The sequence below is a fragment of the Mustela nivalis genome (genome assembly GCF_964662115.1).
Source record: "Mustela nivalis genome assembly, chromosome: 13".
NCBI lineage: Eukaryota > Metazoa > Chordata > Mammalia > Carnivora > Mustelidae > Mustela > Mustela nivalis.
Genome location: NC_139032.1, coordinates 11,616,952 through 11,633,664, shown reverse-complemented (window position 1 = coordinate 11,633,664; position 16,713 = coordinate 11,616,952). Strand labels below are relative to the sequence as shown.

Here is a 16,713-nt window from a genome sequence, read left to right as displayed (position 1 = left end):
TCCCCATGACTTATTTGTTTTAAACTGAAGTCTATGCCTCTTAATCCCCTTCACCTATCTTACCCAACCCACCTCATCTTCCCCTCTAGCAACCACCAGTTTGTTCTGGATTTGTTGTTCTGCATTGAGTCTGTATTCGAGATTCCACATATTAGTGAAATATGGTATTTGTCTTTCTCAGACTTATTTCACTTAGTCTAACATGCTCTAGGTCCATTCATGTTGTTGCAAATGTGAGGATTTCATTCTTTTTTATGGCTAAATAATATTCTTTTTAAAAATATATTTTTTGAAGATTTTATTATTTTATTTATTTGACAGAGAGAGATCACAAGTAGACAGACAGGCAGGCAGAGGAGGCCGGGGAAGCAGGCTCCCTGCTGAGCAGAGTGCCCAAGGCGGGGCTTGATCCCAGGACCCTGAGATCATGACCTAAGCCAAACACAGAGGCCTAACCCACTGAGCCACCAAGGCACCCCTCTAAATAATATTCTATACAATGTTTTCATGAACTATTATAACTTTGTGTTAAGTCTTGGTATCTGATAGGGCAAGTTTTTTCCATTTTGTTGAATTTCTTTAGGAGTTTCTTAGCTATTCTTGGCCATTTCTTTTTTCACCTAAATTTTAAAAGCAACTTGGAATTTGCTATAGACAGTACTGGGATTTTGACTGGAATGATGCTCAATATGTTTATCAATGTGAAGAATGACATTTTTATAGTAGGTCTTCATGCTCATTAATATATATACAGTGTATCTGTCCATCTAATCCAACTCCAATATTTTCAAATAAAATTTTAAACTTTCTAAAAATAGGCCTTACATGTCTTGTTAATTTATTGCTATGTTACTTGCTTTTTTGATGCTACTATAAATATCTATTTTTAATTGCATTTTTTTGTTCATTGTTAGTGTATGGAAATGCAACAGATTTTTGTTACAGAATCTTGTAACTAGCAAGCCTAACAAATTTCCAGATTAATTCATCAGAAAGCTTATGTGGAGTATTTTGTGGTTTTCACTGCATACTTGCATAAAACCTATATATGATAGTTTTCTTTCTAACTTTTTTTTTGTTTTACCTTACTGCTCCACCTAGAACTTCCAGAACAATGTTGAGTAGCAGTGTGAGTAGGTACCCTTGACTTGGTTCTGAACTTGCTGCATATTTTCACTTGTCTTTCATGTAATTTTAAAAGTAGGTATTTTCTACTCCTAATTTGCTAAGAGTTTTTTTTTTAATCAGATTACTGTGGAATTTAATGCTTTTTCCTCTACTGAGAGGATCATCCAGTTCTCCTTTAAAATGGGCTATGTAAAAAAATAAATAAAACAGGAGATGTTAACTTTTTTCTAATGTTCAATCTCTCATTCCTTGAATAAATTCTATTTGGTCATGGTGTATTACATATTTTATGTATTAGATTCAACAGACTACTGTTTCTTTTTCTTGAGATTTTTGCTCCTATATTTGTAAGTTAAACTATTTTTTCTTATTCTATCCTTGATGGATTCTGGTACCATCACATTCTGGTACAGTCATATTCTTTGTGTAAAACAGGAAATGACTCCTTTAAGAACTAATGAGTAATTGTCTTCGGTGTTCTAAGAAAATTAACAGCTCTTTTTTTTCTACTAAGAGTCCATTTTGATCATTTATGTAGTTGTAGAAACCTACACATTCACAACTTTTAAGAATTTAAGCTTTACTACCATAAAGTTGTTCATAAATTTTTTTTGTTTAGGGAGGAGATAAGCAAATTTTATTGTCCCTATGTCACACAAAAATCTAGGAACAAAAGATTTGAGTTGTAGAAAAGAAATAAATGAATAGTAAATTAGAGGGCAATGGAAATAATTTAAGTTTGAAAATTTTCCATGATATTAGGATGAAAACCATTTCAACATATGTGTATGCCTGGCTCAGAGTAGACTGTTCCCTGGCCAAAGCTTGCCATAGAATTAAGGTGTTCGAGGTCTTGCTGCTCTACTGGCTTCTGACAAAATGTTTGTGATCGTAGATTAAAGGAATGTCTTCCCGGTGCTCCAGGTCTGTGCGGAGCTCTACCAACTCATCTGCAGAAGTGTTACCCACCCATCCATCTGCCGGGAAATCCATAGGTAGTCATAGAAGGCCCAGTCCAGGGGACCAGTGTTGACTGTGTAATTCAGATCCTTCCACCCAGACTCAACAGACTGAAAGCTCACTTCCCTGATGGAGACAGGGTCACTCTGGACCTCCTCTTCTTGCCTAGTCTCACCTTCTGGACAGAGACAGTCCAGCACCGGGGGCTTCTTGCCACAAGTCCTCACAACTTCTACCACAAAACTGGGAATGGATGTCAATCAGGCTGTTCTTCAACCTTCTGCCCTTGGAGGGCTCCTCCTCCCCATCCAATGTTGGCAGGATACTACTGTCAACGTGGAAAGCCACAGTGATCTTCTCTCCGGCAACTTTCTGCACTAACTTGGCTTCTGACCCATCTACTTCCAGCTCCCAACTTCCAGAACTCTTGGGGAGGTAATTACGCTTTGGTATCTCCATTTCCTTCTCAATGTCATCATTCAGCAATTCAACAAAAGCTCTGTGCCCCTGGGTGTGCAGTGTGCTGCAGCCGCAGGGCCCAGGAGAGCGCAGGAGACCGTAGGCAGCATGGGCCCTTACCACCTGGAGCCGCACAAAGGGCTGCATGTATGGCCTGGGGTGCATGGGCTGCAGCGGCGAAGGCAGCCGCGGGGGCTGAGACAAGAGGGCAGGCATGGCGTGTGGTGGCTCAGTGGCCGCAGAGCCCAGCGAGCAAGGCACTGGGCATGAGAGCAGCAGTAGTGCAGTAGCTGACACAGGAGGGCCCTCTAATACTCTCATCATCATTTAAATCTTTGCCCCATTCTGGTAATGGCCTGGCGGTAGGCATCCTGGCAGTTCACGAACACTACAGTTCTCCTGCAAGCCCGCGGCATAACTGCATTTGCTCCTTCCCTCTGATGGAAGGTGTGGCCTCTTAATGGCCTTTGTCCAATGAAAATGTGAGCCGAACAAATATTTGTGGCTTTTTGGAAGAACTTTTAACAGCCAGTTCCCTTTACCTAGGTGGCAATCACAGGACAATGTACTCAAGTGAAGACTCCAGCAGCCTAGGTACCCAAGGACCACAGCCTAGACTGGGTAAGTAGCAAGAAGAACTAATCTGTATTTTTAAACCAGAATTTCAGGGTTGTTTTCGACCTGTAACCTATCTTTATTATTTTTTTTTTACATTCCTTTTTTCTACTTTATCTACCCCCCATAACCTTCTCTAGAAATTACTGATTTTTGGCCGAGGGAAGAGGGGGAATGGAAAAAACAAATGAAGGAGATGAAGAGATTAATTAACAATCTTTGTTATATAAAAATAAAACAACTTAAGGAATACAATCAATAATATAGTAACAACTTTGTATAGTGATAGATGGTAACTAGACTTACTGTGGTGACCATTTCATAATGTATATAAAATATTGACTATATTATACACCTAAAACTAATACTATATGTCAATTATTCAACAGAAAATAGTAGTAATTCTCAGGAGGATTTTTTTTTTTTTATTCCACTATATTCAGAGCTAACAATCAGATAAGTAAGTAACCGTATGTCGCATTCTGTGGGGTTATTCTTCCTTCTAAACACAGTGCTTGCCTTCTAGTTTTATCTCCCAGTCTTCCCCTACCTCCAGGACCCACAATTCAGGGCAACCAAATGCCTTTCCAATGCAAAGTCAGCGAATGCCCTTGGGGGAACAACTCTGATATCTTTGGATCTGCACAATTCTGCCTCTGCCTTTGGTAAGTTTGCTTCATCTTTCCACAAGCCCAGGAATACATTTAAGAAGACATTTGACACTATTCCTAAGCATTTTAAGTGTTACATACTTGGAGAATTCTCTAGGTATATAGTCCAAAATACTTCTAGAAATGGCAATTCCTCCCAGCAGTTCTACCTACCAACTCCATTCTTTACTTCCAAGCTCTACATTTGTGTTTTACTCAAGGAACTGAGAGAGAAAGTGATCTGTTACTAAAAGCAAGTCACAACTCTGAATTTTTTTTTTAAAGTACTTAAGTTCACTCACCTTATCTGCCCGTCCCATGAAAGCAGGTTTGCCTGCTAATCCAAGACAAATGGCACATACGATGCTAGACTTTCCTGTTCCATTAGCTCCAATAATCATATTCAGATGGGGTCCAGGAGAGACTTCACAGATATCATACGTTCTGAATTATAGAGAGGTAAAATTACTAAGACATAAAAATATTTTCTTTACAAAAACATTTATTTCTGCTGATGTTTTCTACAGGATTCCCTGAATTGCTTTAAAAGCCAGCTGACCTTACATTTTAATGTTATTTATACATTATTAATAAACTAGAGAGAAAAAAATCAGTGGAAAAAATGAGAAAATGATAATGCGGATCTGAAATAAGAATATCAGTGGGAAAATAAGATATCATAGGCTCTTTTAATTTACATCTGTTGAATGAAGCAAAGTTTGGTATTATTTATCCCTTTCATGAGAAAATTTATCAAAGCCACTGTAAAAATAATTTTTTAAAAAATTTTATGTAAGAGAAACCATGGCTCATCTTAAATCTGTGAATTTTACATTTGTATTTCTCTGGAATTAAAATGCTTAATAGCAACCCCTCACATTTTACTAAGGGAAACAATCCAAATTTCTATTCCAATCACACATCTATCAACTCAATGGTTTCATTTTACTGTTAATTTTTTAAAAATCCACTTCTTTCAATATGCTGCCAGAGATATCCACTGTTTAGTCCATGTTCAAATAAATGTTACTTCTATGGAAAGAAACAAGAATGCATCATCAAGCACTTCTGTAACATTCCCTCAAACCAGAAAGCTGTCTGCTGTCCAGAGCTTTAATTAACTACCTGCAAGGTAGCACCTAATCCTTGTTAGTCACCAAGGACAACTATGGCAAAATGTCAAACAGACTCAGATAATCTTCTACTTTGTCTCTGAATACCCTGAATTAACCCATAAATAATAACCTGATAAAAACTGACCCAGCTACTAATCTGCTAGGCATGTCAGTAATGCAGTCAAGCACACTTCCACTTCAGTGCTCAGAGAAAAATAATGTGAAGTGCCGTGTGGTAATAAAAGTAAGGACAGGGAGTCAACAAGTTATTTTCTGACAGGTTTCCAGCCCCACATCTCAACAGTGTCTACCTACTTTATCTTTTCAAATGCTTTGTTCTGTTGGAAGCCGAATCATAAAGAAACCCTTAATATAATGATTAAAATGAAACTAGTTTGGGAACTTCAGGCATCTGGAAAATGAACAGCCTTGGAACTTCTTAATCCCAAAACATGAACCCTGATTCTTTCAACTTTTTAATTTTCTGCTATAAAATCTTTGTGCCCCTGTTTAAAAAAAAAAAAAACAGTGATGTAACTGATGTTTAAGATAACAATAAAAGCGAGGAAAAAGGAGAGGAACTCCTAGCCTATGACATACACACACACATACATTATCAACAGAAAGTTCCCCCACCAAAAAAAAAAACCAAGAAAACGAAACCAACCAACCCAACAAAAACAAAAACAAAAACCACCCCACACATCAAAACAAAACAAAGCCTCCACATTTAAAAAGAAATTAGTTTGTCTGACTGATTTTTATTGGGAATTCCCTTTTTGTGAGTTTCCTTTTCTCCAAGCACCTCCTGAAAAGAACTGTCCTTTGCCTGGTATCTCATATATTCTCCAGGACTTCTGGTAGGACTGACATGCTCAAAGTCAGCCCACATGACCTACAGATGAAATCACCACTTCCCGAACACTATGTGGATGCTGTGGAACAGTCACTTCAAACTTTCCACATTCAAAACTAAACCCGCTATCTTTCTACTCCCAAACCATTCCTGTGGTCTCTTATCTTCATCCCATTGACCAAATCAGAAACCTAGGCATTAGTTTTGCATCATCTTTGATTCTCCCAACTCCTTCCCCTCCGGCCCCCATCAATCAACAAGTCACCAAGTCCTGTCAGTAGACACGCAGTTCTGAGATCACTCATTAAGAAAAAGAAGAAAACCGGACTCTTCAGAATTTAGCTCTTGAATCATCTTTTTCTACTTTCTACCTCCTTCCCATGTTCTCTAACCAGACCTCCGAATTCTACCTATCATGAACTTCTTTCAGTTTCTTGACTATCTTTATGTTACTTATTCTACAAGCCTTTGCACAAGCTATTCTGTCAGCCTAGAAACTTCTCCCTCCATTCCCAATCCCACTGGACTTTATTCACTCCTAGGAATTCCTCCGGTAACTACTGACTTTCAGACCACTTCAGTTCTCTAAGCCCACCCCTCCGCCCTCATTCTTAAAACTCAGAGCCCTCTGATCATGAAAATAAATGGGGTAGCTCTGCACATGACAGCCAGCCAAGCTCTATTTCCTCACAGTTATTCCTTCTTCTAGGACTTGCAAAACGCTGTGCGTACCTTGCTTAAAAGGGTAGAAGAATTCCCAAATGCAGAATAAAGTAGGCTCTTTGCAGTCCTGTCGCCCCACTCGAATGCGGCAGATAATATTTTTGAAACACTTTCCCCTTAGGCTTCTTAGAGAATACTCTCCCACGGTCCTCCTCTTACCTCCCTGAACAGATTCTTCTCTGTCCCAGCTCCTCTTCTGCTCACCCTTACATGTTGGCATTCCTCCAGGACGCCGTAGCTGGCCTTCCATTCCTATTTATATTTCCTTTGGGGCCAGCTCAACCATTTCTGCAACTTCAAGAACCATCTATACACATCACTTCCAAATCTCTCACCTGTTCACATTTTCCAGACCCTTAAAAATACTGCTTATGGAAGATCTTTTGTAGACACCCCACAGGAAACTTCAAGTTGCGGGATCCACAAAGCATTCATTATTACTCTCCCCAAATTGCTCTCGGTCCCCAAAAGGACCACATCTGACCAAGAGCAAGACAGAACTTGAGAAAAATACTGCATAACTCTTACCCTCAGGCCTCCTAAACTGAAGCCAGATCCTGTCAAATCTTCTTTCCACTACTTCCCACTGTCACTCCTAAGTTCAAACTCTGATGACCTCTCATTGTTGTAAGAGTTGTCTTGCCTCCCAACTTGTACCCTTTCTAAATCATCGCTCACACTGCTGCCGGGGGAGGGGGGGGCGTGTTAAGATGGAAATGACACGTCATGCCCTGCTTGAAATGCATCCTGGTTGTGGACAGGATAAAGCTGGAATTCCTCAGCCCAGAAAACACGGATCCTCCGCAGCTGCCCACCTCCTAGGTATCATCTCTGTCCGTGTCACTCACATCTTACGTTCTACCCATTCTCAAATACCAGACACTTCCTAAGGATGACCAACTGTTTCAGGCAGTTCCTTCTGTCTACAGTGCTCTTCCCTGCAGATTGTGGTGAACCTCCTCTACAAAGCCCTTTCTCACAGTTAGGGATGAAATGAACCGCTTCATCCTTTGTGTCCCTAAGACATCCTGAGATACACAGATCTTCTTATGGTAGGTCACCCATTTGATTTTATCTATCTTTCCTGATCTGGATTCAAACAGCAATTCAGCGGCTTGTTACAGCAGAAACATAGATAAATGAAGCTTTCTGAGCTCGTCTCGTCAAAGAGATTAAGAGTTGTTATAAGGTGAGAATCAGAGTATTGTGTAAATAAAGCCTCTACTTCTACATCTGGCACATGATAGATGCGGGGGGGTGGTATTATTACAATTCTGTTATCCTAAGCCACCATGTGCAAGCTTAAAAAAGAAAAAAAAGACCGTGACCAAACAACAACAAAACTGTAAGGCGCTAGACAGATACACAGCATGTGTGTTAAGACGTATTTACTAAATCCTAAAATGATTACTACGATGATTAGTTGTCTGGAAAAACAGAAGGGGAAGCGGGCGGGGGGGAACGCTGGGATTGGGAGGGGGCAAGGGTCTGCTGGGGGCCCCACAACAGAGAGGAGGCTCCTGTTCGCGTACACTTGCACCTCCATCCGGGACAGCCCGACTCACCACCTTGCCCACCTAGCAACCGCGGACTCCGCCACAGCATCGCGGCTCCCCTGATTTCACTGGGGCTTCCTCGGAGTTCCCGGCGCCCGCACTTGTGTGAATTAGAGATTGGGTCCTCCCTCCGTAGGCCGCGACTCGCAGGCGGCAGCGATCTAAGCCCCACGGCGGCCGCGGCCGCCGCAGGACGCCCTCCGAGAACGGTGGCTGAATGGATAGAAGCCCGCAGCACCCCGGCCCACGCCGAACCACCCCAACGCGGACGCCCATCCTCACCGTCACCCCGGCTTGAACTCGCCGCCAGACCCCCAGCCGGGCGCACGGCCGCCGCCCGCCTCACCCCGCCGCGCAGCCTGCGCCCCCCGCCCGCCTCCCCGCCGCGGCGCGGCCTCCGGCCACTCACAAGAAGTTCTCCATCACGATGCGGACGATAGAGCCTTCCACGAAAGGCCTGGACGATTGCAGCGGCAGAGGCGCCGGCGGGGCCGAGCTCTTTCTCTTGCTCGGGACCTCCGACGAGGGATCTCTCGGGAGAGCTCTCTTGGAGGGCAGGGTGCTTGGGGTCGACGTCTTCCTACTCGGAGTCGCCATCCTGGCTTCCCCTCAGTCCCGGAGGCGCTTCCGTTCCCACCGACCTGCAGCCTCGGCGCCGCTGCGCCCGGCTCCCGCGCGAACTGCCCGGCGCGCGACAGCGCCCGCGAGCCCGCCCCGCGCCTGCGCAGTTCCGGCCCGGCGGCGTCAGGCGGCCGCCGGGCCCCGCCCCCCCAGCCCCGCGCCTCGGAGGCTGAAGGCCACGGGAGCCTGTCGCGGGGAGGGGTGGGGGTGGCGCGGGGGGCGCCCGGGCGCGGGCGCAAGCGCAAGCGGGCGCGGACGACGGCCTCCGCGTGTGGGCGGCTCCTCGACCTTCCTCTCTGAGCGTTGGTGCATTTTTCAGAGCTGGGTGTTTTAAACTCAGAAATAGACGTCAACTGCATTTAGGACTTGGAAGCCCTTTCAGCGCGCCGGGGAAGGCGACCCGCGAGAGAACGGACGGAGGCAGGCGGTGGCACTCGGGGCGGGAGGCGGGCACCGATCGAGCAGACCCGGACTCGCCTGTCGTTGGCTTTCCCTCTTCTCAGTTGGCTCCCTGTTTCCCTTCAGGCAGGCCGCGGGGTCCGAAAAGGGAAGCCCCAGCAATGGCCCCCCGTGCCCGGGCCTCCCTTAAGCAGCGCCGTGCTGAGCCCCGTGCGCGCTTCCACTTGTGAACCGACGGCACCGCGCCAACCCTGCCGGCGGACCCTCCACCCCCTCGCTCCCTCCTTCCCTTTTAAGGCTTCCTGCCCCGAAGTTTCTAGAGATCCGCGAGCTGGAACGCACGGGCTTGGGCGAGCGCGCGCTTCCCCTGACACCTGCCCACCTGCAGCTGCTTCACCTCACGCAGCAAGGAAGAGGGGCTCCGGGGCTTCGCAGCTCCGCGTTCACGCGGCTCATCAACGTCTGACCTCCAGGAGGCTGCGGCTGCGGCCCAGAGGACCCCAGTCCAGGGTGCGCGTCGGAGCCCTTCCCTTTCTGGAGTGGGAGACCGAAAAAGAACCCGTGAAGCCCCAAAGATCAGGGTGATCCCAGGCGGGGCTAGGTGGTCTAAACAAACAAACAAACAAACAAACAGAACAGCCCCAAAGATCAGGGTGATCCCAGGCGGGGCTAGGTGATCTGAATAAATAAATAAATAAACAGAACAGGTGTCCGGAGAGGTCGTGTTTGAGCTGAGCCCTAAATGAGAAGGGAGCAAGTGCATGAATGAAAAAAGAGCGCTCGAGGCAAGGACAGAAGCCCTGGAGTGGGAACTCGTGGGATGCGTGAGGAACAAAGGGAAGGCCAGTGTGGCTGCCGTGGAGTGACCACCGTTGCATAGCAGAGCCTTGTCCATCATGGCAAAGCCGTTTATTTTTAAAGCGCTGGGAAGCCAGTGGATGGTTTTAAGCAGGACAGAGACGTATCTGATGAAAAGTTTTTCAATAATCACTCTGGTTGCTGTTTGGAGTGGGCCAACGTGGAAGCGGGGAGGCCGTTTAGAGCACGGGTGCGGTAGAATCCTGACTCCTGACACCTGCGACTAATGCTCCTTTCCCAGGTGCCCTCCACGTCCTCTCACACCAGTGGAATCTCTAAAGGTTATTAGCAAAGAAAATAGAATGAGAAAAAAACATGAATGCACCATGGTTACTAGAAATAAATAATAATAAAGGGCAAATTACAGAAGAGTAATTTTAGAACTGGTCAAATCGTGCTCAGGAGGGTGCTATGCTCTTATTCTTACAAGACTGCAACAAGTTTTTGGAAAGTAATTCGTTACTGCACTTCAAGAACCTTAGAAGAGTCGAAGTCTTTGAAAAAATGATAACATTTGGGGGAATCTATCCTAATGGAAAAATAACACAGGCAGAGTAATGGTAGTTGAGCGCAGGAACCCGTTTTGTACCATTATTGGTTCTTCGGCGAATTAATCAAATTGTGGTTATCAACCTGAAAGTTGAGAATGAGTCCCTGAACTTGTTATGACCACCCAAATGCGCACAAGCTAAGAGTTCTTTTCTAAATAGCCAGCCAGTCATACTCTGCCACCACCTTTTATTTTATTTTTTTATTATGTTCAATTAGCCAACATATAAAATACATCATTAGTTTTTGATGTAGTGTTCAGTGATTTATGAGTTGTATATAATACTCAGTGCTCAGTGCCACACGTGTCCTCAATACCTATCGCCCGCTTACCCTATTCCTGCACCCCTCCCTTCTCTAACCCTCGGTTTGGCTCCCGGAGTCCAGAGTTTTCCATGGTTTATCTCCCTCACTGATTTCTTCCCCTTCAGTTTACCCTCACTTCCCCTACTGTCCTCTGTACTATTCTTTATGTTCCACATATGAGTGACACCATATGACAATTGTCTTTCTCTGATTGACTTATTTCACTCAGCATAATTCCCTCTAGTTCCATCCATGTTGAGGCAAATGGTGGGTATTCATCCTTTCTCATGACTAATAATCCTTTGTAAGTACGGACCACATCTTCTTTATCCATTTCTCTGTTGAAGAGCATCTTGGTTCCTTCCACAGTTTGGCTATTGTGGACATTGCTGCTATGAACCTTGGGGTGCATGTGCCCTTTTAAAACTCTAGGTCTGTATCTTTGGGGTAAATACTCAGGAGTGCAATGGCTGGGTCCTAGGGTAGCCCTATTTTTAACATCCTTAGGAACCTCCATCCTGTTTTTCAGAGTGTCTATACCAGCTTGCATTCCCACTGACATTTGTTGCTTCCTGTCTTGTTAATTTTTGTGATTCTAACTGGTGCCACCACCTTTTAAAAAGGAAAATACTATCACTTTCACTTCTGATTACGAAACCAACACATATTAAGTATAGAAACTTGGGGAACACTCAGAAAAACATACACAAAGGGAAAAGTTACTCTTAATTCCCCTACCCAGACTAAACACTGTTAGGTTTTGGATGTATGTTTTATCTTTTTTCCTTCTGTGTATACGACATACTCCTTTTGTTGCCCCCCACACCCCCCCCAAATCCAGAATGATGCTGCACAAACTCTCTATCTATATCGAGATATATATATGTATATATATATACATATATATATATCTACATATGTAGATATATATTTCTTTCTCCCATTATTTAACCTTCTTTTTCTCACATGAGTATATTTCCATGCCATTAAATATTTTTCTGTGACCTAGTTTTAAGTAACCATATAGTGTTCCATCAAGCAGACAGTATAATTGACGTAAATATTTCTTTTTTGTGGGACTCTGTGTGACTGGGTATTAGCATGAACCAAGGATCCTCTATCTGACTATAAGAAGCTCAGTGCTTCTCATCATTCTTTAATAATTTCATGCACCCATAAACCTGTACACATATATCTTGCCACACTTGGTTTCTTTAATTTCACTGGTGAAAACTGTCTCAAAACAGGTGAGAGTAGGGAGGCAGAGAGAGAAGGTCACAGGAAACAATATCAATTAACAGGAAGCTGCGGCTCATGAATGAGTCAGTGAGCCACACAGTTGAATTTATACTTCCAGGATTTGAAGCCCACTCATCAGCTGAGCTCGTCATGCCATGTTTGCTGGCTAATAGATCTAGCCACGCCACTGTATTTAACCTTCTACTCACCAAAGAGTAAGTCACCAGGGGCTACATCGAGTGAAGGCCTTACAATGCTCCAGAAACTTAAAAACTGCTACAAACAAAAAACTGGCAGAAAGGGGCAGGGTCGGAGCGCCTGGGTGGCTCAGTGGTTAGAGCCTCTGCCTTCGGCTCAGGTCATGATCTCAGGGTCCTGGGATTGAGTCCCGCATCGGGCTCTCTGCTCAGCAGAGCCTGCTTCCTCCTCTCTCCCTCTCTCTCTCTCTCTGCCTGCCTCTCTGCCTACTTGTGATCTGTCAAATAAATTTTAAAAATCTTTAAAAAAAAATCAAGAAAAAAAAAAGAAAGGGTCAGGGTCAAGGACTGTAAGTATATTTCACCTCACCCTTGGAATACTATCTTCTGGGTTGTCATTCTTGGCTTTAACCACACAAGCCCTTGATAATGGTGCTAGAGGAGCAAGAAGGTGGGGCACGATACCCAGACCGGACCCTGCGGAGGCCACCATCAACTAAAACGGTTCACTCTTCCGGTTCTGATAAGAGCAAGGGAAAGGAAATCCTACTTTGGCTTTTGGCAGATTCTTAAAGTGGAAAAGTGAGCCCTTGTCCCTTGGAAAGGAAGGAAAAAGTCTAGGCTGAAACTGAAGTCCTTGGCACCCCGAAACAACCCTTTTTCCCTGGTGCCCTCACCCACACTTTCTAATTAACCTTGTTAAAGAACAGTTGGGGAGGGGTACCTGGGTAGCTCCGTTGGTTAAGGATCTGACTCGTGGTTTCAGCTGAAGCGTTTTCTCAGGGTCCTGAGAACAAGCCCCAGGCCTGGCTTGACACTCAGCAAGAGTTTGCTTGAGTTTCTCTCCCTTTCCCTCCCCCCGCCTCTCCCCTCCCCACCACTCTCATATGTGCTCTCACTCTCTCTCTCTAAACTAAATAAATGAAATCTTAAGAAAAAGAAAATGAGGGGCGCCTGGGTGGCTCAGTGGGTAAAAGTCTCTGCCTTCGGCTCAGGTCATGATCTCAGGGTCCTGGGACTGAGGACCAAGGAGCCTGCTTCCCCCTCTCTCTCTGCCTGCCTCTCTGCCTATTTGTGATCTCTGTCTGTGAAATAAATAAATTAAATCTTAAAAAGAAGAAGAACAAACGGTTGGGGAAGAGGTAGGGAGGGATGAGGGGTTCTGAGGAGAGTAAACACTCTTCCAAGAGGGACACTAACACCCCATACAGCAAGCTTCTGCTAAAAATAAGGATACTTTATCTTTAAAGTTTTTACTTAAAAAAAAATTTGTTTCTAACATCATAGAAAAGCTTTATTTTTAAAAAAGATTTTTATTTATTTATTTGAGAGAGTGAGCGAGAGAGAGAGCACAAGCAGGGGGAGCAGCAGAGGGAGAGGGAGAAGGAGGCTCCTCTCGATGCAGAACTTGACTCAGGACCCTGGGATCATGACCTGAGCCAAGGGCAGACACTTAAATGACTGAGCCACCCAGGTGCCCCCCCAAAAGCTTTAAATAATGAAAATATCTTCTTCTTCTTACCGTGGTATCAGTACACTTGGAATTGGTTCTAGTAATAGCTACCATATTAGTAGTAATAGCCGACACTAACAGAGTGTACCATATACCAGCTACTGTTCTAAGTACTTTTTCATAATTCATGTTTATATTCTGGATCAATGTCTCAACAGATTTGCATCTTTCTCAAATTTCCATCTCTTGGATACAAACCAACCGAAAGATTGAAAAAAAATATTAGGAATTCATATGAGGTTTCAAAATATTCTCTGTAATGTGTCAGGATAGAAAGTCTATGGTTAAATGTGCCTTCATTTCGTTTGAGGATATGAAATGGGAAAACAGATATTACGTTGCTCCGGAAGGAATTTACCTTCCATTTCCGGAAGATCGGGAACGAGGCACTAAAGCACCAGGAGCCGTGCTCTCTGCCGGTCCTCGCCAAGTGAACGGGAAGTCCTCCTTGTCCAGGCTAGGTCAGAGGCCTCGCAGGGGAGAGCGAGTGTTTCCCCTCACACTGTGTTACTTCCTCGAGGAAAGAAAGTTGGGTATTGTCAGAGTCATGCTAAATCTGCTGAAATTCGCTCCATATAGTATAAAATAAACTCTCCCATGAACTTGGGGGTTTTAAGTTCTCACGTCCACCATTTTGATTGGTAGCCAAACATTCTTTGTATAATTGAAATTGCCTTTGTGTTTTTGTTATTATTTTATGAATTTTGAAAACCCCCCAAAAACACAAAACAGAAACCAGCAACCACGCACGCATATTCCTACCATCAAGAATTAACAGGAACACCTGGGTGGCTCAGTCAGTTAAGCTTCAGACTCATGATTTTGGGTCCAGGTCATGATCTCATGGGTCATGGGACTGAGTGCTGAGTATGGCTCCATGTCTGTTGGGGAGTCTGCTTGACACTGTCTCCCTCTGCCCCAACCCCACTCTCTCTCTCTCTAAAGTAAATGAATACATCTTTAAAAAAGAATTAACACTGTGTGGACAGGCCTCAACTGTTAAAAATAGAGCTACCCTATGATCCAGCAATTGCACTACTAAGTATTTACCCAAGGGATACAAAAATACTGATTCGGTGGGGTATATGCACCCTGATGTTTGTAGCAGCACTATCAACAATAGCAAAGCTATGGAAAGAACCCAAACGTCCATTAACTAACGAATGGAATGAATTGGTAAAGAAGATTTGGTGTACACACACACACACACACACACACACACACACACACACACACAGAGGAATATTATCCAGCCATCAAAAAGAATGAAATCTTGCCATTTGCAATGGATGGAACTAGAAGAGTATTATGTTCAGTGTAATAAGTCCACCAGAGAAAGGTAAGTACCATATGATTTTACTTATATGTAGAATTGAAGAAATAAAACAATTAAACATATGGGAAGGGAGAGAAAGATGAAAAAAGGCAAACAAACCATAAGAGACTCTTAAAGATAGAGAACAAACTGAGGGTTGGTGGAAGGAGGTGGCTGGGGGTTGGGCTAACTGGGTGATGGTTGCTAAGGAGGACACTTGTGATGAACACTGGGTGTCATATGTGAGTGAAGGATTATCGAATTCTACTCCTGATACCAACATTGCACAGTGTGTTAACTAACTAGAATTTAAATAAAAATTTGAAAAGGAATCTAAAACAAGCAATGTCACAAAACAAGAACTAAAATGGCAACAGATATTTGAAAAAATATTCACACCAAGTATTTAAAAAGTGCAAATTATTACAAAGCAAATATAAAGTTGGCCGTTCAAATTAGTCAAAAATTGAAAATTATAATCTTTCATCCAGTGTTCGTGAGAGAGTAACAAAAAGAGATTCCAGCACTAAAAGGAAAATTGCTGATGTTAGAGGAGATTGGTTCAACAAGTTTTGGGGTATAATCTAGCAATACAGATGAAAACAACAAAATTATTCATGCCTCTTAAGTCAGTATTTTCCTTTCATGAATTTGCCCTAAGTAAAAATTCAGCAATGTGAAGATGAGATGTTCATCAGAGCATGTTTTATTTTAACAGACTATTGGAATTAATTTAAATATCCAAAAGGGATTGATTAAAGGTATTTTCAAAAGATTTTTTTAAAAAAAGGAATTAACACTGTTAACAATGTGGCATGATTTTACTGTCTTTCTGTTATTTACTTTTTAAACAATTACACATGAAACAAATGCATACATTCTCCTCTTAAAAGATAAAACAACACAGATCAAATTAGTGTACATTTGGCAGTTTTTTCCCCTCAATCTTGCTGCTGTGACCCTTTTCTCCAGAGTTAACTACCTCTACCTATACATTTGTTCAGTGTGTAATGTAATGTCCTTTAAGGTCATTTTTATATTTACATGCATTTTATCTACAGAAAATATGTAGTAATATTTTGAGTGTGAATGCATTACATAAATGTGTTATATAAAGACATATTACATGCATACAGATAAATGTATTAACATTAAAAATACGGTAAGAATAGTTTTGTAATTTTATTTTTCATGCAAAAATGTATATTTGAGATATATTTATGTTGACACATATAAAACTTGTTCCTTTTTAAGTGCTGTAGGGTTTTGTATGACTGTATCTCACTTTATCCATTACAAATTTGACATACAGATTGCTTCCAATTTTTCATTTTTACAAACATTGCTTTAGGGAACATCCTCAAACATGTCTTTATGTATAGGTGCTAGAATTTCCCTAGGATAGAGACCAAGAATTAAAATTGCTAGACTATATACCACGCTAATTACTTTCCTTCAGTTTCTTGACATTGTTACATGCGGTCAATTTCTTAGTAACTGATGGTTTGAGAAATAGGTCAAATGTCTCTCTTTTGTCTATCTCGTCCAACTTGTTGGAGTGATTCTACTGGAGCATCCAGGTGAACCCATATAATCACGAGGGTCCTTATAAGAGAGAGGCAGGATGCTCTGCCTACTTGTAATCTCTCTCTGT

At 43.0% G+C, this 16,713-nt stretch overlaps 1 protein-coding gene and 1 pseudogene across 3 annotated transcripts in view; both read right to left on the bottom strand.

Annotated features, from left to right (window-relative positions):
* Positions 1 to 8,784, bottom strand: part of SMC5 (structural maintenance of chromosomes 5) — a 97,570-nt gene extending 88,786 nt beyond the window's left edge. For both annotated transcript variants that reach the window (XM_082696700.1, XM_082696701.1), the window contains exons 1-2: positions 8,472 to 8,784; positions 4,115 to 4,256 (exon numbers count right to left, since the gene is read on the bottom strand). In XM_082696700.1, coding sequence (XP_082552826.1) covers positions 4,115 to 4,256; positions 8,472 to 8,659 — 330 coding nt within the window. In that variant the 5' untranslated portion in view covers positions 8,660 to 8,784. The remainder of the gene's footprint in view (positions 1 to 4,114; positions 4,257 to 8,471) is intronic.
* Positions 153 to 4,104, bottom strand: LOC309846999 (complement component 1 Q subcomponent-binding protein, mitochondrial pseudogene; annotated as a pseudogene). The gene has a single exon. The product of its transcript is annotated as a complement component 1 Q subcomponent-binding protein, mitochondrial pseudogene (transcript).
* Positions 8,785 to 16,713: the final 7,929 nt, after the last annotated feature.